We start from the raw sequence: 24,428 nt of genomic DNA on the forward strand, positions 1-24,428 counted from the left end.
TTGGATGTACTTATTTTTTATTAAGTTATACAAAGTGAACTTCTCTTACTTCATGGGATATTTGCAAACCAAGAGAAATAATATGTACTCATTGTAATCACTCTACTTGTAACACATTCAAAGACCATTGGTTAATATGACCACTTCATAATTTTTTAGAAGAAGCTCTTTGGATTATTATGGCAATATACTTTTTATTCTGTATTTCAGAATAACTATACTACTTAAGATTCCATATTTTGGAAGACAACCAGGGGCTGGGCCACAGGCATGTGCAACTTCAAAGCTTTTCTGAATTTTTCAGCTACTTTCCAGCTACCTTTCAGCAGTTTCCTAACACAGGACCTGTAAAGAATGTAGCAGAAAACAGAGTAAAACATAAGTCCAGTAAATAAGCAGCCACCAGCACAGTCTACTGCCTGAGACCTCAGTTTGAAGTTACAAAAAAAACTTAAGTAAATTCAACATTTGCACATTGCTCTGTTTCGGCTGTCTGCTCCCCTTCCTAGATTAGAGTACATTTTTAAGCCAGTAACAGCCAGTGGGTATAATTAAAATCTACACATACAGCTCATTTGGTTGCAAAAGTCTTTGAAAAACATGTAAAACAACTGCAGCCCATGAGGTAGATATAAATCTGAAAAACAACTGCAGCCTTAACCCTGTCCCCTCCAGCCTTGAAGAGGTTGATTCTGGCCCAACCCACGAGAGGCACGCCTCCCTCATGGCTCTCCTGCCAGCTCAGATGGGACAAGTGCAGGGAGCAGGCACAGCATTCCCCACGGGAAACCGGGACGCCGGGTTTTGCCTCCAAGTCAGCCAAACTGCAGCTGTTTCAACCCAGGCATACAAAAACTCCCAATCATCCAGGGTCTCCTCTGATCCAAGCAAGTGACAAACTTGTTGAAAGCCAGCCAGGTCTGGCAAAATCCAGGCATTTGGCAACTCTGCAAATGGAGCTGCATCAACAGGGAATTCCAGGGGCTGCCTGATGCTGCAGTACAGGTTTGGCCAATCCTGCCTGTGGGCAGGAGGCTCACAGGCTACCCAAACACGAGTACAAGGGCCCTTCAGAAGAGGATTTGCTTCCCTCTGAGATGACAGTCCCACTAAAAGACAGTGAAATACAACAGCTCTTAAGAATAGCCATCAGCTGTGTGAAAAAGCAAACTTAGAACAGAAGACACAAGCTGGCTCAAGAAATTGCAGACTGGTTGTTTTGTCTTTGAACTTTAGATATCATCTGCATGAAGCCGCATGCATGTAAGATGCAAAATCTATTGGGATTCTTAATGCTCAGAGAACTTTATATGGAATAGGGAGTTTGTTTTTTAAATACATGGAATTTGTTTGATTTACAACATAGGAAATCACTAAAGAGATAAAGTAAAAAGTTTAGGATCTTTGTAACTGAAATACAACTAAAGATGATTAATTTCTGTCTCTTCAGAAGATGGGCCTCTTTTTTTTTCACTAATAACATAAAGGTACAAAATGCTAAAATATCCTATAAAAATTACTTTAAAAATGATAGAGCCTAGATGCTGTTGATTTCAAATTCTATCAAAAGTGTAGGCAAGAACTAAAAACTGGATCATGAAATTTTCCAACTCTAGTTGGAAGGGTTAAGTGAGGGGTCAAAACCATCAGAAATGGTCTACAGAGTTTCAGTCAAGAGCCAGGAACAAACCACTGTCATGAATTCCCCTACATGGATCTCATTTAAAAGCCTGCATGATTGTCAATGGTGTTCGTAGGCAGTGTGGATTTTTTCATGTACTGCCATGATTTGATTATGAAATCAAAGTGAAGTATTGCTCGACTGTTGTGGAGATAAAAGCATTCCCTCTCACCATACATTAACAATCAGCTCATACTGAACATAATAGAAAGTTAATTAGCCCAATTTAGTATCCTGGCAGTGGACACATTCATCCGACCATGGCCTAGCATTTCTGAGCATTTGTCTACAGTTGAAAGCAATTTTTCAGGAAACTTAATATCAACATCTTAATTAAATTATATCCCTAGCAATGCTGCAGGGCAGGGGAGGGGACAAAAAACGAACAATCATGATTTAAACCTAAAAAGAACTTCAAAAAATATTTAGAAAGACAAAAGCTTTTACACCCAGATCTCCCATGGAAATAAACTTCACAAGACGTTTGGAATAAGAACCAGATTTCAGCGGTCTGTTGGATAGAGATAAAACAAAGGTTGAGATCCCTGCGGTCTTTTTTACTTTGTCCATGTTCAGAAACCTAGACATTATTGCGACCATCTGGACCATCAGAAATGAAATACTGTAATAAAAGTAATTTTTTTTTTCTCAGAGATCAAATCGATGTACAGCTCTTCAGCAGCCTGACCCTTGCATTTGTGTGCATCTACATGATGCACTTTTACAGCCAATTTCTCTACCTGGACAGCGATTTCTTGCCACATTTCAGCAGCCCAGATGGGTTTCCCTCTGCACTACCAATTGCTCCTTTTCTGTCAGTCCAGACACAACCACAGAGTGTTTGCCAACGTGCACAAGTCAGTGCAGAGGTAGGGCACTGTTCATTTCTCTCATTCAGCAATATATAAAGCCAGCAGGCTTTATATATAAAGCTCTGCAACCTGGTGGGCAAAGTGCCCACCACTTCTGAGGTAGCTTGAACCCCTTTGTAAACTCCCAGAATCTCCTCAGCTGGGTTGTAGCTGGCCTCAATTCCTCTGTATCCCAGACTCCAGAAGCCAAGAGGTCATTCTCGAGTCTCTCCAGGTCCCTTCTGCCCTAGGCTCAAGCACCATTCTCCTTGGCTGCAGTGTACATGACATTCCTCACATCCTGCCCCATTCTGACTGGCCCAAGGGCCTCTGCACAGGCAATCTCCTGCTTAACTTATTCAAAAACTTCTTGTTGGTCAGGGCCCCATTTGAGATAATTTTCTTCCATGTCACTTGACAGAGAGGGCTGACAGTCTGACTGTGCTCTGGAATATGCATTCTCCAAACCCCACAGTGCCTAGGAAAGTCTGTGCCTCCTTCAATCTCGTTGGCAGGGACATAGCTTCTATTTTGCTGGCCACACCTACTGGAGTCTAACAACTTCTATCCTCCCTTTTTACTCCTAAAACAGAATTTCCTGAGCAGGTCCCTTGACCTTACTTTGCTCTATGGTCTGCAGGGGAAGCTGTGTGAGGAGCAGCTGAGACTGACAGGACACCTCACTGCAGCCACAACACGCTCACAGGCACTGATCTCTGCTCTGTGGTGACAGTGACAGCACCTGAGGGAATGGCCTGAAGTTGTGTCAGGGGAGGTTTAGGTAGGGTATCAGCAAAAGGTTCTTCCCCAGAGGGTGGCTGGGCGCTGGAACAGGCTCCCCAGGGCAGTGGTCACATCACCACCCTCACAGAATTCAAAATGTCTGGACGATGCTCTCAGGCACATGGTCTGACTCTCGGGGTGTCTGGTGCAGGGACGGGACTCGGACTTTGATGATCTTCGTGGGTCCCATACAACTCAAATTGTTCTATCATTCCATGTATTCTTCCAATAGCTCCTTTTACGGTAAATATTATTACATGGAAGGAAACATTCTCTCTCAAAGGTAATTAAAACATTATCTACTTTTCAAAAAGTGATGTTTTTCAGGCAACTTGTCCCCACCTCCTTATTCAGTAAGATCCAAAAGGAAGAAAACAAAAATGAATACTATATAAATAATAAATATCAAGTATTTGCAGTTGGAATATGCTCCAAAATTTATTTTTAGTTCAGCCTTCAAGGCATTAAGAGTCTCTTTCAAATGAAAATATATCTTTTCTATTAACTGCTATTGGCAGTAGTTTTGTGAAAGAGTCCTTAAAGCACAAATTTGCAGAGGTTTCTAAAACTTTTTTGTACTATCGTTAGAGTAATTTTATTGAACAACAACTGATTCAATTGCAAATTAAAAAAATGTACAGAGATCTATTGTTTCCCTTAATAGCCAAAAGCATTTAATTCTAGTTTAGTACCTTGCAGAAACATGCAAACATGGCAGTAATGGACTGGCACACTGACAAAATAACTTCAGGATAAGGAAGTGCTACCATTTATACACTGTAAATCCTTTCCAAAATCATTCCCCCACCCCCATCCCTCCACTTCCCCTCAATAATGGCAGTAGCTTCTTAAAATAACAGCCCATTTGAACACTTGATCTTGTGGAAAGTGCAGCACATGAATTAATTCAATCCTATCATTCCTGAAAAGGATCTTTTTGAAAACCCCTTTTTTGTTAGTTTAAGTGCATTTAAACGATCAAATTCCAAGCTGGAAAGCCATGTATTTTTGTTTAAGGAAGCTGGACCAAAAGGAAAAACAACCAACCTATCTGGCAAAGTAAGACTACAATGACAGAGTCAGATTTCCAGATAGGTTCTATTACAACTATGCTTGGCAATAGTCTGTGCTATGTAAGTGGGAGCAACAATGGGACTGTGTCAACTTATGCCAAAGGTGGATTTGCTCCATGGTCTTAAAAGTGATTTATTGTTTATAGAAAGAATTTAGTCAAAGGCAGGGTGACGGTGTGGAAAGTCAACCAAGTCTTAAAAAACTATAAATTCATTACTCTGACAAGGTCTTTGTTAAGTACCTTTTTTAAAGAGATACGGCTGAGGAGTTAAACCTCCTAATGAAAATTTGTAAATATTGTCTCTAAGAAATATCTACCTTAATAGTAGATACCTTAAATTGATGAGGTACTTAGACCTCATTATTTTAAGCACCTCCATTTTATTGCATGTCCACAAGTCACAAAATAAAGGACCTAAATGATAGGGATTAAAAAGGACACAAAGAGGAAATTTAGGAGGTAATGTCCAAAACTGAGCCAAAGCTGGAGCACATCGCGGCAGGACTCAGTAGGATGACACATACTGTACACAACAGTACCAATAAAGAATACCCTCAGAGCTGGTCTCTGGTTCCTCTGTCCTCTGTTCCAGAGCTGGTCTCTGCTCCTGGCCTCTGTTCCTCAGCTCAAGTATTTCATAATAGGAAGCCTCTAAGCATGAAAAATTATCCTCTCCACATTCTGTTTAAAATAATAAACTATATTACTATATCTCAAAAATCTGGACAGCAATGTAAATTTTGTTTGTAGGGTTGTTAACAAAAAGACTGAGAAAGAAAAGTCTTAAAAGAAACACGTCACACCTTAAGGGTACAGACAATAATGGAGCTAACAAACCTGTATTGCAATGTGTAATTGTTTCTCCTTTTTGCTTTCAAGCACATTCCAAAGTCTTTAATCACATTATGCAGTGTGTTACATAATTGAATCCACCAGGTTCCTCTGGTTAGTCAGCTTCATCCTAACTAAGTAAACAAACACATCAATATGTACTCACAGGGATCAATAGAACACTGATCCAAAGAGCTCCCTTCCCACAGGGCAGTGCAGACAACTTTCTAAAATGTAATCAGTAAAACCACATGAGCCTTGTAAGGTTCAACAAGGCCAACTGATGGTCCTGCACCTGGGTCAGGGCAAACCCAAGCACAAACACAGGCTGGGCATGAACAGACCCAGAACAGCCCTGCCCAGAAGGACTTGGGGGTGCTGGTGGAAAAGAGGCTGGACATGAGCTGACAACATCAGCTCACAGAAATCATACCCTGCTCTGCATCCAAATAATTCTGTGGGCAGTAGGTCAAGGAAGGTGATTCTGCCTCTCTACTCTGCCCTCATGAGAGGGAGCACTGGTCCATCCCACGTCTCTCCAGGTTATAGACAGGAGTGTTGTGCAGGACAGTGTCAAGCGCTCCGCACAAGTCCAGGCAGATGGTGTTGTTGCTCTTCCCTCATGCACCACAGCTGGGACCCCACTGCAGAGTGCCAACAAATTTGTCAGCCATTATTTGCCTTTATTGAAGCCATGGTGTCTGTCACCAATCATGCCTTATTTTCCATGCGCAAGGCTCATGAGAGGAGGCTTTGGGAAGACCTTGGAGCACCTTCCAGTACCTAAGACAGAACCTACAATAAAGCTGGAGAGAAGGGCATAAAGAGATAGGACAAAGTGAATGGCTTCAAACTGAAAAAGGATGGATTTAAATGATGTAATAAGAAATCTTTTACTGTGAAAGAGGTGAGGCACTGTAAGAGGTTGAGCAGAGAGGTTGTGGAAGAACCATGAACCATGCCTGAAGTGTTCAAGGCTAGATTGGACTGGGCATTGAGCAACATGGCCATATGTGGGTGTCCCTGCCCATGGCAGGAGGCTTGGAATGAGATGATCTTTAAGATCTCTTCTAATACAAACCATTCTGTGATTTTGTGAAATCTGAGCACAAGGGTGGACAGCTCCCCCAAAAAGCCCTGTGCAGATCACGATTTCCAAGCACGTGAGTTGCTGATGTTAAGGTGGGGTAGCCAACAAACCAGCACCATGCTCTTGCAGCACACCAACACACCACACCAGAGTGCTGGGCTGCAGAAGGGTCTCTAAGCAGAGCTTCTGAGGCTTGGCAAAAACAGCTGTGTCAGGCATCTAGGCACATGGCAGGAATGAAGCACTGGCACTATACTGCAAACACAGGAGATGCTGCAGAAATGATGGCTGAACTCCATTTTGTACACACCAAAAAAATACTCTGGAGTGATAAAAACACAAACAAGACACAGCCTAATAGCAACAAGACATGCTGGAGAACATTTCTGCACCACCTTTGGTAGCTATGTCTCTCCAGGTTAGTGTCATTGCTCCCACACCTGTCAGTCTCTATCTTTCAAAATGTAGACAGAAATAACCTGAGCAGGTCTGCTAAATTTCCCAAAGCACTGGAAGCAGAATGAGACTTGACATGCTGTACTTCTGCATCACAGCAACACTGCCTTTCCTTCTTCTCTCTCAAGCTGCCTTTTAAACCTCAATACAGAAAAAATTTTAAAAGTAAATGTCAAATGAGCACACAGAACAAGAAGCAGCAGAGATCTTTATAGCACTAACTCATATTTGTTCCAAGCAACCGAAAGAAGTATTTGCAACTGCATTTTTAGTAACACCATCATTCATATATGCCTACCGACTTCTTAGTAGCTGCAGTCAAAGAATGAAAACCGGAATTTTTTTTATTGTAACTATGCAAAGCTCAAAAACTGTTGCACCAATACCTAGCTACATTCTTAGAGTTAAGAGATACTGATAAATTCAGTCTTGGGTGGTTCCCTAGGAAAATCCATAGTATCAATTTATACACGAAACTTGCAAAGTAGGTGTTACATTGGATACAGTGCATACAGAGTGCAGTTTAAGAAGATCCTAAGAACTGAGGTCTGAAGTTATGTTGATTGCAAAAAACAGGAAATGTTAATTCAGCTGTAATTCTGAAGATTCAATGGCCAAAAGAAAAACATATGTGTGCAACTTTTAAAAATTAAAAACCTATTAAAGTATGGAGGAGAAAGCCTGCTTGACGTAATGGATGACTTGGACTTCTGCAGTAAGAAATTGCAGGTTATTATGAGTCAATCCATCACTCAGTTCCCTCAGATGCAGAGCAGAAATAGAGCAGATGTAGGAAATTGAACCAGACCAAGAAAGAAGCAGAGTATGACTCAATATGTATAATCCAGAGGTAATTTATCAGAACTTCGAGTTTGGTATAAACTGCTTTGTGCTGCCCTTCCAAGTCCTTCTTTTCCCCATATCTGTCCAGAATTTTATCAAGGTTTTTGTTCTGTCACAGGATACCTATCTCTCACTTATCCAGCAAATCATCTTTCTGCGCCATACTGAGAAGAGTGCAAGGATAACAATCTTTTGGCTGTACTTTTCTTAGTGAAATCTTTTATCTTCCACAATTCAGAATGTTTGTGGGAGAATAAGAAGAAGAACAGAGGATATATATGACATATATATCAAAAGGAATCTCATTTACACAAAACTCTCATTGGCACACTTCAATCAAAACAAGGAACGCTTAGCAAATCCTTAGCATCTGTAGGATTTTAAAACTCTTTCACCACAGTTTCAGTTCAGTCAAATCCATTAGCATGAAAATACATCTTCGTTTCTGTCCTATTAAAGTAATAGGACAGAAACTAAGATTTTTTTCCTTGGGAAAAAAATATCCCCAAAGATTAATACCTTTTGGAGTGTGTAATCCACAGTGTGCCATGAAATTTGAAAATACCCTGCCCGAAAAGAATCCCACTCTACCCAGTAGTTTATTAACCTTCAAGGTATCTCAATGGGTTTATGATTTTGAAATGGCATTTTAAAGGTAGAACTAAAAATCAAGACTTGCAGAATGCGTTGTGCTTCAGAAGAAAAAGAAATCTTCATTTTTAGGATAGTATCTGGTTTTTAAATCACAGAAGTGGCAAATTTCTAGGGCTGGGGTTTTCCACGAGCTAAATCACAAGTTTTGGTTGGACTTACGCAGTTTTGCCCTCACTGTCCTGTTTGGTGGCACTGGCTCCCTTTTTACTCAGCAGTGAAGCCACTTTCTCAGGGTCTCCATTCTCCACTGCCTGCAGCAGCCGATCATCATTCTTATTCCACTCGTTGGTCTGAGCAAAAGGAAAAGAAAGGAGAAATATTATCAGTACCAGCTTCATCAACAGGCTCTCCTGAATGATCCTGCATGCATTTATCAGCACTTAAACAAAAGCCCAACACAAAGAAATGACACAGACAAAGCCGCATAAAAGTAACCTGCAAGCTGTGCAGTAGAGGTTCCCAAGGATTTGATGGCTTAAGCCAGGACCTAAGTAATGACTGAAGATGAACTGTAACTTGGAAACTGTAGATGAGAAGTGCAGCGAAAAAAAACCTGTATTTTCTTACTGCATTTTCAAACATTCTTCTCTATTTTTCCAGTCCTGGTTTCCATTTCAGAGCTGTACCGGCCCCATTGGACCTTCACTACATACATAACATGGATAAGCAATGAGGTGCCTCATCTTATCCAGACCCCACCCTAACAACCCAAACCAGCCAAAACTTTCCATATTAAAGGCTTTTCCCAGCTCACATTTTGTAGAGGCTAATGGCTTAATAGACTGCCCTTTGCAGACTGCAGCTAGTTTTATTGAGTTTTTTATCCTGTGTTGGTCTTTAAAATAAACAAACAAACCACTCACACAGTGCTACTGAAAGAAAATAAAACCACCCTACTTTCAGATCTTTCCAAACCTAATCCACTAAATCTTTTTGAACACTCTCAGCAGCTGAATCAAGAACAGGACATGACTTCCCAACTTGATGACTGTCTCTCCTCCTCTGAATGGTCTGAATAGGACAATGGCCTATTTCCTCTAAAAGACTTCCAAGTAGAATCACAAGATCCTAAGAAAACAGACGACAGTTAACCTTCTGTATTCCATGTGATCATAGCAAAATGAGCTCTGGAAAAGGAGTTAAAAGTTGCACACAACTGGACTAACAACAGTGTTCAGTCTCCAAGAAAAACAATCTGGTGCAGTTAAAAGCTGTGTTTGAAGCAGTGTTAGCACCCAGCTACACGCAGGAGAGTTAACTTCAACAGCTGTTGCTTTCTCTTTGACATCAGTCAGCTCATCTCCAGCATGACGGCCTGTTCATCAGCACTTCATTTGTACACATCCTCTGGAATTATTGAATTCATGTTACTACCTTGAGAAATATTTAATAAAAACCAATAATAACACACACACCCCCAACACCTTGTCCTGATGCTCTATAGAGACTTTCTTCCTTTGACGTTTCTCTGTCTGGGCTTGAGAGGAAAAGTGTATGATGTGCACACTGATCTGAACTAACCCCACAGGCTGCTCACACCCTGAAAAACAGGAGGAACAGGAAGAAAGTGTTCCAGGTTCAAAGTAATTTAAAAAACAAATTAAAAGAACTATGAGGGAGAGTATGGGCAGGAGAGCAGACAAGCTGGGAGAACACCACCTGGAACCAGGAGTATGAATGGCAGCTCCGACAAAGGAAGTGGCATGCAGACAGAGCAACTGCACTCTGTTGTGGCACTGAATGACTGGTGGGTCAGTGCATCCAGCAGGTTATAGTCTTTATTCCTATGGCCCTGCAATAAACTTCTATAGACTCTGGAGCACTAATTACATCAGCAAAAAAAATTGTTTCTCTAAGCAATATTTAGACTCCATGACAATGAGTGGCCAGCCAAGCAGCAGGCTCCACCCAGAATGAGACTCATTGCCTATTCTGCATTTGGGGAATTTCGTGCTTTAAAGGCAGCCTGTTATTAAAGGCAGATGTTTAAAAAAAATGTATCTCACTTGTAAATAAAAAAACTTTAAAGTTAACACTCTTTTTTTGATGGTATGTCTTTTGTTTTGTACTTTGACCTGTTTCTGAGCTTTTTTATTATTCAGTCACATAAGATATTTAAATACAGGCTATTTGATGAATCAACCTTCATCTACACACACGTCCACTGCAACACTACCTGAAACCACCAATTTACTTTTGAAACATGAAATTGAATAAACTACAGGAAAATGTTAAGATCAAGGCCAGCTGAAAATCCTTGGCAGAACAGCTTTCAGGAGAACATTCAGCTTTAGAGTACAAAATGGCCACATCTTCAAGAAGCAGTTTCATGAATATTCCTTCAATAGCCAGCTATTAAATTGAAACATTATTGACATATAATCCAATATTCAGTGTTTTGGTACAAGCAAGTAAGCACACAAATATTGACTCCTGTATTTAAGAAATAATTGAGATAAAGTGTCAATTTCCCCTTTGAGAAGCTTCTGTGGTAACTGTATTCATCTATAATTATACTATCATTAAAATTGCAGACCAAATAGGAATGAACACAGCTGTGTCCCAAATTACCCCTCAGTATTTATGTAGTGAGGAAGCTGCACTGAGGAGATACTCAGATATTGAATGGAGAACCCTGGAGGATTTTGAAAGTGATTCTGATGATCCAAAGCAATGTTCATGCTAACAGTAAACCATTTTATTACATATGGAATCACTCTTTTACAAGACTAGATTCTTTAACTCGTCTTTACTGCAGTATTCAACCATTTCCTTATCCTAAAATGAACACTCACACACAAACACAATTAAGGAAAGACTTAATGAGGCCTCAACTAAAAAGTAAAAACTGTTGCCTACTAATCTGTACAGCTAGATCTGTATTTGGCAGTCATTTTAGATTCCTGTTTTCAATTCTATATCTAATTAGTGTTTCTTCTTTCAAGCATTGTGACTCAAGAGACGTTAAAGGAAGGAGTAATTTTAGATATTGCCACATACCTAAATCCACTTATATTTGTTCTTGCAATTGCATGTTTAACATCCATTACACTACTGTACCTGAAACTTAGTTTTGCTCTGGAAAACAAAAGAATGCACGCAGTTTCTCTTTATCAACATGCAGCAGAGTTATGCTTATTTATAAATGAAAATATCTGTGTCCTACCCAAGATGTTTCAAAGCCATCGCACTCTATTGCTCACACAAAGTTGTTGACCTTTTCATTAAAGCAATAAAGATTCCACTCTAAGGCATCAGTGAAGTGCCATCATTGTAATTTTACATGAAATGTCAATTTTATGCAAGCTACAAAAAACTATTTACACATCTTGTTTTATTTTTGAAATTAAATTATACACAAATTTGTTCACACTGAAGAAACAAGTATGCAGGCATCAACTGTTGTTCAAATATTTCTCTGATAGGATCAAACGGGATTTTTTCTTCCCCATTGTGCTCAAAGACCAGCTATGCATTTCAAAAGTTAAAGGTACAGCTAATAAAATAAATGGCACAGAATGGACTCTCAAAAACTCATTTCAATATGGAATGATAGCCCTACTGTCCAGTTCTTCAGGGGAAGAAAAATCTCAAAGGACACAGAATACATATGACACCCACAAAGACACTGTACCCAGGATTTGGCAAGGAAGTAGGAGATATTTAAGTCAGTAGGGGTCTTAAAAGTGCCTCATGCAATCAAATATTGCACAGGCACTGCTGTCCATAGCAGATCAGAAAACCCAGATTTCTGAACAGGCAGTAACTGCTGCATTACATTACATTTCTGCAATCTCTTGTAATATTAGCCTGGTTTTGACCCCACAAGTCACACATCATCAAGTACACACCAAGGACTTGGGAGGTAACTTCTGCTGGGATGATGCAAAACACGGGTACTCCCTGTTACTGTTCACTGTAGAAGGCACCTTGAACTGACACCCATCATGCAGCACCAGCATTTGTCTCTCCTGCAAAACAGGCACATGGGAGATGCTCTCTTCTGCCAGGAGCACAGGACGGCCAGCTTCATAAACCCACTGTGTTTCCTCCACTGCAGTCCCCAAACTTTCCCATTTCTGCTGCCTCTTCTTCAGCTGTGCACCACATACTGCCCCCTCTATCTAAAGACTCCTCACTTGCCTTGCTTTCAGATTCCATCCAAATAGCACGGCACCAGCCACCACACGGCCCTTGGGGACTTCAGTTCTGATACACCACTCACTCAGGTAACATAAAAGAGTTTTCTTTTACGTCAGAGAGGTCTCCACATTCTGAGCCAACCTACACAGACACTTCAAACTCAAGGCTAGCACAAAATAACAGCACAGTATTCAGGAATATATTGACTAAAGCACAAGAGCAACAAAACCAATAGCTAAGCAGGTACTTTTCATCACCAATAAAGCTGGGGGTTCTTTTGTTTTATTTGGAGATGGTTTTTGCTTGTTTTATGGTAAGACTGCTGCAAATACACAAGTTAGTCAACTGAGTATGTAGCATTCTAGTAAAAAAACCCCAAACCTGAGCATCTCAGCTTAAAGATAAACACATATGTTCAATGAATTTGGAAGACTCTCATCCCAGAAAAGCCTGCACATGAGAGTTCTCTTCACCTCCACCCCCACCCTACACACACCCATCCCACTCCTGTAGGCCACAAGCCAAACAGTTATCAACAGCCTTCCTTCAAACAATTAACATTTTGCAATAACAATGGCTTGTGAACACATGCAAAATTGATGAAACACATATTTCAGCTTCACAGACCACAGCCATTGCTCCACTCAGTACTTCTTCAGGTTTGGGGGAGGGGGAAGAGTTAGTCTGTTGTTTGTTTGGGTTTTTTAAAATGTGTATCATGTTCAGTATAGGCAGCAATAATGAGTATTACATACGCAGAGAAAAAGTAATTTGATCAGAGCTCAAGACGTGCAAGTTTTTGGATAAAATAGGTGTTTTTCCTAGTAATGTGCAGGGGATCAGATAATCTGTCATTCCTAATAAATGCTAAGGTACAATACTGACAGCTGAAAAGATGGCATGCTAAAATTCAAGCATCTGGTGGCATTGAACATCCCTCTCAAGCATGTCTTTTATTCTTGATTTTCAGCTTTCAGATGGAAAGGTGTGCTGTAGGGCCTAACTCAGAAGCACCTCCCTGGTAACAGCTCGGTGTTTTTCATACTGATACCCTCATGAACCCAAGAAAGGAGCTGGCAGCACAGAGGTAGCCACGCTTAGGATGCATAGCCATTCCTGCATAAGGCACTGTGTGGTCAGTGTTAATGAAGTGAGGCTGAGAACTTGATTGACTTGATCTACACCACCAGTTTATGACCAGTGGTTAAAAAAGGCAATGCTCGAGCCAAAGCAGAGTGCTCACAGCACCTCCAGTGATCACCGTCAGCATGACCTCTCAAAACCATGGCTCCATCACAAGCTTTGGCAGCAGTTACCAACAGCACTGGCAGCTGTCGAGTCTCCTGTAAGCCCTCTCTATGCACAATCTATTTCCAACTTTATCATTGCAAGATGCTAATGAAGTACTTATCATAGCTGTGGGACTGAAACCATCCAGTAAAAATCCTTCATATTTAGGATCACACATAGCATGTTGGCAAGTTGATAGATTTTGAGTCCAAAGAGAAACCTTAATATCGAAGCCTATTTTCTTATAAAGCTTGTACTAGCTGTTTTACACATTGTTTTCTCTGCCACAAAGTGAACAATTTCCTTTCCAGAAGAGAAGCTGAGGAATCAAAACATGTCCAAAAAACGTAGCTATTCATTTTTCATCACCACCATATCAGGATATTAAGCCTCAATTGTCTAAGATTACCAGCAATATCATGCAAGAAATAATGTATAACAAGAGGTGATAGTTCTACTTAGCACTTGTACAACGTTTTCCATGAGCAAATACCTGAGCAAACATTAACTGGCAACAACTTAGTTTCTTTATCTTTGGCATGCAGCCTACAGGAGATGATTTAAGTGACCTTGCATTGTTGCAAACCTACTGGAGACAGAGTTATGTTATCTCCACTGAAATCAGAACTGCAGGGAAGCTGAGTAGCAAATTGAAATTCCTGATAATTTCAAACTCAGCAACTCAGTGTCTGAAAAGGAAAGGAATACTTAAAGACTGGCGTCACAAACAAATGCATGGCAAAGACACTGAACACCACTGCATCATAAGGTCATCCACAAAAGTCCACATGTGCAGGACTTCCCAAGAGAATTTTAAAAACAAGAACAATCTTATTGTACTGAATGCATTCACTAAACAAAACATCCCTTGAAGTTAAAACAACAGACGACAGTTTTTCTCGAAAGAATGGCTTATCTGTAAACACTATAACCTAGGAGGCAGTGGTATGTAGGTAAGGAGCTTACACCTTTCCTGGCCCTCCCATCTGCAATTTAGAGATTGTATTTACCAGCAGCAAGCTTGGGTGGTGGGAGTGGAAATCTCACTTGCAGAAGGGCAGGATGTTGTTGACCTTATCAGCAACAGCTTATTCCAGTCTGCAGCAGCTTCTCCCAGGACATCCAGAGCCCAGCAGATGCCTGCAGCTGCTGCCTCCCGGGCTCCTTTCAATTGCTGCCGCTCCCAAAGCCCGCCCCGGGCGAAGGCACAGCTCTGTGGCACTGCAGGCTGACCTCTGCTACACCGCACCGACCAGGCAGCGCCCTGAAAGGCTGTGCCAAAAGACGCTGTGCTCATTAACTTCACCACAAGCAAGGTCTAGACCTCTAATTAAGTTGTCAGAAAAAGCAAAGCGTGACAATGGCTTTCAAAGTATTTATAGTGATACTATCTAAATGTCACTAATTGCTACAACCCAGTCTTCTCCAGCTTCACTTGACCCTCCATGTTGCCTGTTGCCATCAGTCACCTGATGGCTAATGATGGCTAATAACACGAATTATATTTACATAGGAAGATGAAACATTTGCAGCTCACAAGATTACACATGCCATTCTTTAAAGGTGGAAATGGCAGCAATGAAGTAACCTGTGCACATTTTACAACCAGAATCGTCAGTCTTGCTTCTTGCTATGGCACCTAGCTGGGGTAACTGGCCATGTGAATTGCATGAGGTCTGTTTGATACTGGAGGCTGTACTTGTGTCAGACCATGAATTCCATTTGAATCAGAGATAAAAACACGACAGGGAAGGCAGGAAGCAGTTGGAGTGAATGGACAAGGAATGCTAACAAAAGACTAACGGGCAGATTGTCAGTAAACCTTGATAATTACCCATTCACTGGGTAGCTTCTGCAGATAAAGAAGTGATTATTATCCAAGCAAACCATTTTTTCATGCTGAACCCCAGAATAATGCAACTGAACAGCAAGTCACTCAGCAGGGCACTTCTATCAGCCAGCGAGGCTGCCCGGAAACTTTCCTGGCAGAAGGGGACCACAAGCTGTGAAAAGAAAGGGTCTTTCACCAAGAAAGAAGGGGGAAGATGACCTAACTAAAATGGTCATCTGAGACTGCAAGTCTGGGGACTGGGAGCGTGGGGGGAGGGAAGCTGTAGAAAAAAGTTAGTGTGGTCTTTGCTATGCTCCAAGAACACTCAATGAAAGTCCAAATAAGTTTGAAATGAAAGTGGAAATAAGTTTGCTGTTTTGCTGAGATATTTGTATTTCTTGCATGCAAGTTTCTTGGGTATTTTTTGTCTGTTTTGGCGGCGGTTTGGTTGAGTTTTGTGAGTGGGCTTTTTTGTTTGCTTTGTTGTTTGTTTGGGTTATTCTAAAAAACCCCTGTGGTTAGTTTCACAGTTTCAGTCAGGCTTTGAATGCAGAGTAGCCATAAGGTCAGGAAGAGAACATGCACAGTTAAATCAGAAAAAAGCAGCCACTTTTTAAGTCAACTGCAAGACTTCATTTCTGTAAGAGCAAGAGAGTGAAGAGCCTGAGAGCAAAAGTCAGCAAGGGGGGCGAAGGAAGCGTGACACAGTTCACGCAGACCAAGGAATACAGCTGGCCCACACCAGCGAGTTTACAGGCACACGGTGGAATTTTGTGTGGGTTGGGAGGCACACAGCTCACACATGCTGCTTGTTTCACTTCATACTAAAGGCCACAATGGTTTTTTCCATCCAGATACTACTTTTCAGCCATTTTAAAGAAATAAATCAATCTTTGCATTTGAGGAACAGTGGCATTTCCTGCTAACATTACCTCTAGATACATCAGGTATTCTCTTTTCTTTTAAACAATTACTGATGTTTTCAAGTAAGCCATTTCATTCCACTGAGTATAAAGGAAAAGTGATGAGCAAAAAGCTCATAACATGCAAGGCATTGGAACAAAACAAGAAAAAGTTCATCTAAATCATTAGTAACATACAGCCAGAGCACTAGCAGTAAGTCCAGCTACTGTCCATTGTTTATCATCTCACACATCATCAGTACAGCAACTGAAGATTTATCTTTATTTTCAGATAGCAAAGGACATAGCAGTAAGCACACCACATGCAAACAATCACTCTCAGTAAGACAGAAGAAAGTAAAGCCAAGAATTAATTGTGTATATTTGTATAAATGAAACAATGTTTATCTTAGCACAGGAAAAAACACAGGGGACTTTCTAAAAATAAAGACGTTAAATCTATTTTGTTTGAAGTGACCATCTCCCATTGTTCTGTCTTTTCTCAAAGTTCTAAAGATCTCAGCTACAGAGGACTCAGATGACTGTTCCCATCTTGAAATTACTCAATAATTGTACTAAAACTAAAATACATCTAACAAACTACTGATTACTGCTGGACACATGGGAGCTCTTCCTTTCAAAAAAATCCATGGGGTGTCCAAACACAGACTTAAAAATGACCACACTTCTCAAATGGTTATCCAAAGATCCTCAAGTTTTCCTTACCCTTAAATATAACACCATATACAAACAAGAAACTGATAATCAGCATGAGACATATGAAAAAGACTGCTTCTAAAGAAGTTTTAAGACTGAAAAACTACTTAATCAACAGACTTTAGTTACTTAAAAAGGTCAAATAGCAATTCACATAAAGCCTTTCTTGTTTTAGGACTTCTGCTGCACAACGGCCTCACAGTCACTTGGGAAAAAGGGGAAATCAAGAGGTTCAAAGTAAAATTGCCTGGATAATCTAACATGATCTTTTATCTGGTAAGTATGTTTCAGTGGTAAGTAGGCTGTAAAATACAGAGGGAATGCTAACTCTGCAAGCAAAGTTTGTTTATTCAGCTATTGTGTTGATCTTGACGATCCTCTACACTGTGTTAGACACAGTTGTCTGTGAAGACCAGAGTGCAAGGACCAAGGTACACATCTGAACTCCTTGGTTCTAGGTAGGGATAGGTACAGCCCCTTAGATTTCAACATTTAAAGCCACAGACATACGACTTCCTTAGCAGAAGGTTTGTAAATTCTGCACATTAAGCCATCAGCGAGCATCCAAAGGAGGTCTGGAGGAGAAGCGGTGTGAGGAGTGGCTGAGGTCTCTTGGTCTGTACAGCCTGGAGGAGACTGAGGGGACTCCTCACTGCAGCTACAACTCCCACATGAGGGAAGTGGAGGGGCAGGCACTGATCTCTGCCCTGGGGTGACAGTGACAGGACCCGAGGGGAATGGCCTGAAGTTGTGTCAGGGGAGGTTTAGAATATCAGGAAAAGTTTCCTCATCCAGATGGTGGTTGGGCACTGGAACAGGGTCCTCAGGGCAGTGCTCACAGCACCAGCCTGACAGAGCTCAAAAAGCCTTTGGACAATGCTCTCAGGCCCATGGTGTGACTCTTGGGGTGTCCTGGACTCAACGATCCTGATGAGTCCATTCCAAATCAGCACATTCCATGATTCTACAACTTGGTTTGGGTATCTGAGCTGACTATGTCTATCTAGCTTTTTAGTAGCATGCTTCAGTTTCTGTTGATTAGTGAACTTAGAGAATACAGGTACTTGATGGATCCTTTATATTTCTGATGGCCAAATGGACACCCATCATGTACTGGCACTTTAGACCTATGGCTCCATATTTCCCCGTCTGTTGCTAAACCTCTCAAAACATGGCTTATCTTGCCACTTCTGCCCAGTAAGCTGATTTTCATGGTATTTAGAGCTGCTACCTGTTTTCCCTCCCCATTATTCCGTAAAGGGGAATACAGACACAAAGGCTGCAGATAAGAAAAAAAAAATTAAAATTAAACACCAAACAGAACTGCACATTGTCCTCAACTGATGTAAGATGTACTCTGCTAAGCTGTGTTCATAAGGTACAAGCCACCCTGTAGCCAAGCCACTTTGTGTTTGTATTACAAATGCCTACATGAAATTTCAGCTCATAATGAAAGTTGCTACCTCTTTCCCTCTATTAGCAAGACAAAGTTCATTGCTTGACTAAACTTCACCATCTTAATGTTCTTCATAAGTGCCAGAAGAGATCTTGGATGTTTTTAAAAACATTTAGAAATATTTTTATACCTACTAGAATGCCATTGTAGGAAGCAATACAATTTCCAAATTCATAACAAAATATGTATTAGCATTTCAAAACTATTCGGAGTAGAAAAACAGTCTATTTATAGTTGAATTCATCATTCTTGTAAAGGACATAACCACTGTTACGGGATTATAGCCTTCTATTCTGAAACCCATGACAAAGCCAAACAAAACACAGGGCAAGCATAGAGACAAATCCCTATTCCAAGAAATTATTTTGTTTGGAGTCTTCAAGGACTCAACTCAATCTCCAAAAGTACTTCATGACTACATAAGAAGGCAAAAAAGTTTCACTATGTGTCTGATCTTCCTGAGGCCACAAACAGATGTTAGTGCTGTGAATTGACCTCTAGACCTAATACTAGTCAGTTTCCAAAATCAAATATTAAAGAAGCAAGCTAAGCTTAGCTGCTTTTACTTCCATGGCTGCAATGAGGGATAAATCCAAGAGTCGTGGGGAAAAGAAAGCAATTGTTTTGCATGAAAATAAAATCCACTTCAGCTGCCAGTGAAGAACATGTGAGATTTCACACCACCACATCTTCCCACGTTGTTTATCCTCCACATCACATGCACTGAGAATCAGACAAGTCTTTTATGCGTCAGACTCTGTATGCAGAGCATCAACTGCCCACACATGCCAGGCCTGAAGCAAAAGGAGGGAGAGAACAAGCAGGCACTCACCCTGGTTCTGTCCTTAGGCCTTATCTGAAGAAGGAGTTCCATTTCTCTACAGGCATGAATAATGACATGCACAAGTCTTCTGTTCAGCAGGCATGGATGGCCTTGCCTTTCCTCTGATCAGAGCCACAGCTTGCACACCTTCCTCCAGGCAGCTCCAAAACTCAGTTTTGGCAGCCCCAAGCCAGCGCTGGGGGTTTAACTCTTGCCAATTTGATCAGTGATTGAACTAAAAACCTGGCACAACCACCACAGCTCAGTATTGACGGACAGATCTGTACATCAATAACCTGTCCTCATTTGTATATTCTTATCAATAATATGTGATTTACTAGAACACTCAGTCCTTTCACCACAGTGCTTTTGCTATTTCAATACCCTGCAACTCACCAAATGCACTAGAATGGCTCACACAAGATGACAAGAACTACAAACAACCCTCTGCTCTTTTGTTTTAATTAAAGATTCACTTGGCTCCTACTAATTAGTCCCAGACTGGACTATATTTGCACGTCACAATCACCAAGATACTCTCTTGTTATCAAGATAAGTGCTGCCAGTGGTTTGTCTGTCCTTCCCCTCCAAGGAATACTGTTGCTGCTGTATCAAGGCACCCTACTGCAGGTTGTCTAGTTTATATTCTGATTTCTTCACAAGACCTGCCCACGTTTGCTGTAGCAGAGCTCAGCAGCTCAACAACATATAGATTTTCAGTTTCCCCAGTACAAAGCTACTGAAAATTAAAAATCTATAATAAAATGATGACCAAAGCACAAAATGCTGAAGAGCAGTTCACTCCCCAGAGTCCTTCTGTAGAAAGAGCACACAACTCCAGGAAAAGTGAGTGGGCTGGCTGTGCTACCAGCCCCTTTTCCATCATCCAAAACATCCCTGCTACAGCTATAACCATTTCATCACAGTTCTTGCAGGGGCTGACATGAGAGAGAGAAATCCCTAGCAGCATCATAAATCTTATAAAACATTTTCCCCTTGATGCTTACAAGCAAGACTGACCCAACCAATATCCCTAGCCATGCTCCCCATCAGGATCAGTTTACTCTAAACACATTTCAAAGCCTGAGACTGCACACCAGGGCTATGCTGGATTCCGTGGAGCACATCTAACAGAACAACTTTGAGTAACTGACGAATTCAGACATGTTCCCAGGAGCAAATGGCCAGTCAGTGGCAAAGTAATTGTCATCTTTTTTCAAAACATGCTTTTCAATAATTCATGTGAAAGGGTGGAGGAGCAGAGGGAGAGCAAGGATTTGTAACAGGTTTTAAGTCTTCATGGAAGGAGAGATAACACCTAAGAGTTTTATGAGTCATGAAAAAATGCAAAGAATGTGCATTTGTTGATTTTTTTGTTTCTTTTAAGAATCCACGTCACATATCTTAGGGGTTCCCCTTCCATCTCATGAGGTAGAAAACCCAGAATAAGATACAAACATCCTTTTTTCATCCCATAACAGCATCTTTAACAGATTCAGTTAATAACTGCAAAGGATTATATAAATAAGCTGAAAATTAGTTAGTTTTCATTGCCAGAGACAGCACAAGGTTTCCAAATTTTATGGGTTAAAAAGGACAATAAATTTAACAGTCTTTTGAAGATGCTAGTATAATCCTTCCAAAACTGAAGAGAACAGATGACTCAACCATATGGCTAAGTTCCACCAAAATTCTGTCTTGTAATCATAAAATATGATGTAATGCAGCTTGGTCCCAGGAGAAGGAAAGGCGTTAGACATATGTGACATGCACAAGCGTTGCCTGGATCCATCTGGCTAGCTATTTTAAAAAGGTACTATACAAATGAGCAGGGTTTTCTAGAAGACTCCAAGATAAATATTCTTAAGCCTTCTCCTGGAAAAGAAATGGATATTGCTCTTAAAAGCTACATTAATGCACCAGCCATTTTCATTACAAACTAAATAGGTATAATGAACAAGTTGTTACACCTTTCTGCAGCCATGCAGCTTTAAAAAATTTGCCTTTATAAACTTTGAAAGCAACCTGTGGTTAATATTATTTCACACTTAATAGCATGAATCTTCTTGGAAAAAAGAATTTGAAGGACTATTTGGAAACCAAGAGATTACCTTTTAAAATATCTGGGAAAGAGAAAAGAATGCACTGATTGAAATCAGAATACATCTCAGTAACTGGCAAAGGATATAATTTTCTACATTATGTAAACGCTGAATGAAAAAAAGGCGCTGGAAATCAGAGTAATCAACTGTAAGACATAAAGTACTCTTCAGTTCACTACTGAAATATGTGCAACAGAAGCCATCAATATCTCAGTTACTCAAATATTTAATATAGTCCCTTGAAATTAATGGCAACCATTCAGCACATTATCCCTCTGATCCTCGTTGTATTCAGGGTGCCATTTAAGAAGGTATTCAGAGATGCCTTAATTAAGCATGTAATGTCTAAGTGTCATTTAAAAAAAACCCTTCCACTTTATATTGTAGGTGGTTCAAGCCTGGCTCCCAGAAAAATAAACTGATTCTTGCATGAAAACTAAAGAAAAATGACAAGCAGGAATAGTTTTGTTTTCCATAGTGACAGAATCAGCAAGGAGCAATTACTGGGGACTGACTGGGGTGTAACTATTCCAAAGTCTTTCTAAAAAACACCGTGTTACCATAACCCCCATAGTATATAATACACAGACTGGAGCCTGTCAGCCCCGGCACACGCCCCAGTATCCTTCCCCTCTAATAGTGTGTACACTTAACCACAACAACAAAGAAGTTTAGAAAGAAACTTAGTTTCAGCAGCAGAAACTAAGAAGCCAAGAGACCACACAAGGGAACAAGGAAATGTATCCATGCTTCCCAAGTCCCGGTCCAATTAATATGAAATCACAGTGTTGGGACCCATCAGGTAAGGCATAAAGAGGGAAACAGAACAATTATGGACTGTATTCACCAACGTGCAGTTTAAAATTGCATTAGAGCTGCATTAGAAAGGTTTCAGAAGGGCAGAGATGATCCAAAACAACACTTGTATGGAGATCAAACTGGCTGAGGTACTTCAGCATACTTAAACTAAGGGGGACACAAAGATGACAAAAACCACTGAAATGGGGGAGGCACACAGGGTTCAACTGTTACAGCACAGATGAGGGACCATCACACGAAGGTGAAACCAGGTTAAAGTAAAGCAACAAACAATACTGGACTTGTGGAAGTCCTTTCCAAGGACGTTCCAGACAATAGGTTTATGTGGGTTCAGGGAGGGACTGATCAAACATTAGGCAGAAAGGTTCACTACAAGTTTGGAAAAGTGTTTCCACATGTGCAGGAAACTGCTTGAGCTGAAACTACTAAGGAAAGTATTAAGGAGAAGTGTCATACACACTTGCACAGTCCTTTTTCTCCCCTAGGTATACCCCAGCAGGCACTGCTGGAAAAAAAAGACTAGGGATCCTCAAACTGAGTGTTCTGCTCATAACAGAACAGAAGTTTGTTCAGCTCCATTGGGTTTTTTTCTGTGCCACAGCTCCTATTCCCCTTCCTGCTCTGCAGAAGGAAAACCAACCACATACTGGTGTTCGTACAGCCTGATAGGCACCAGGACCAAGTCAGTTTACAAACAATGCCCTAAACCAGCGGCTAACCACATGCGACAATACTGCTTTCCTTCAGTAGTGACAGGTAGAAAATAGAAACAAAAAAATGCAGAACTGCTACCCCTCATATGTGCTTCACCTCACCAACAAGCACAGTCCTAAGCAAGAAACTCCTGTGCTGAAGGAACCTCCACAAAATAGGGCTGTATGGATCCCTCCACTCTTTCTTGAGTAGCCCAGGACAATGAAGGAAAACGAGGCAGCAATCTTGAATTCAACACGTCAGCTCTGCATCACGAGACCAACATTTTTTAAAAGACAGCAGAGCACAAATGGTTTAAAGCCACCAGATTTGGCCATGCTGCCTTAACCACAGGCAAAAAGCTGGAATACTTTTGATTGTATGGTCTTCTCAAGCCCCAGCCACCAATTTCTATAATCTTCTGGCAGGAGATTTTAATGGCAACTTGCGTCAAGGGATGAAGTCTTAAACCAAGGAGAGGCTACAGCCACACTGTAATTCATGGTTTGAACAAAAAACTTTAGCCTGGGTAAAAAAAGATCATTCTGACATGGGCTGAGGACACATCTTTACTATGGAAGGATACAATTTCAGTAGACTACCATCTCTTATGTTAAATATATTTTATGCTATGCACATCCCATTACTGAATTATTTGTTGAACCAGCCATTTTGAAAGCTAAATAGCTTATTTATTTACCTAAATATGGATTTGAAAAGGAAGCTCTCAAGAACCCTCATATTAGTAAAAGAATATTGTTTGCAACTGTTGAATTATCAGTCACCACTTTTCAGTTTTGTTTAATCCTTCTAAAAATCTTCACTGCACTATGGAAAAAGAAATTAAAAAATCAAGGACTTCTATTTGGAAAGCTCTGCATAGTATTTTACAACAGCCCTGCAATTACTTCTGGGAAATCAAATTTTAAAGATTTTGGCCTGCTATGTTATTTGAATGGGAAGAGGCTGACAAAGCTAAGAAAATGGAATCAACCTCCAGTTACTCCTCCAGGAGTCGCAGTGAAGATACTGCTATTAGCCAAATCTGGGAGTAATATTACCACAGTGACTACAGAAATTACAGTAAAGTGTGAACAGACACTTCATCCATAATCTCACCACAGAACATTGCTATCTGCTTGAGAAGAAAAGGCTCAAAATGCTCTTCAGCATCTCTAAAGATCTCTACAAGACTGAATGATTATGCGCTGGAAAGTGTTTCCTTAGGAGTGAGGAAAGTTTTGGCACGCACTCTGCAACGTCACTATAAATTAAACCTCTGTGCTGCAGCTGTCCAAGGCTTTGTACTCGGTCCCTGACACAACACGTTGCCTCGGGCTGGTTGCTGAATGCCTGCCCAGCCACTGAACTGGTTCCATTGTGCTCCC

At 40.8% G+C, this 24,428-nt stretch overlaps 1 protein-coding gene across 2 annotated transcripts in view; it reads right to left on the reverse strand.

Moving 5' to 3' along the window:
• The window catches only part of RAI14 (retinoic acid induced 14), an 85,614-nt gene that overhangs the window by 28,887 nt on the left and 32,299 nt on the right, over positions 1-24,428 (reverse strand). For both annotated transcript variants that reach the window (XM_059491883.1, XM_059491882.1), the window contains exon 3: positions 8,424-8,554. In XM_059491883.1, coding sequence (XP_059347866.1) covers positions 8,424-8,554 — 131 coding nt within the window. The remainder of the gene's footprint in view (positions 1-8,423; positions 8,555-24,428) is intronic.

This window comes from Ammospiza nelsoni, chromosome Z (genome assembly GCF_027579445.1).
Source record: "Ammospiza nelsoni isolate bAmmNel1 chromosome Z, bAmmNel1.pri, whole genome shotgun sequence".
Lineage (NCBI taxonomy): Eukaryota > Metazoa > Chordata > Aves > Passeriformes > Passerellidae > Ammospiza > Ammospiza nelsoni.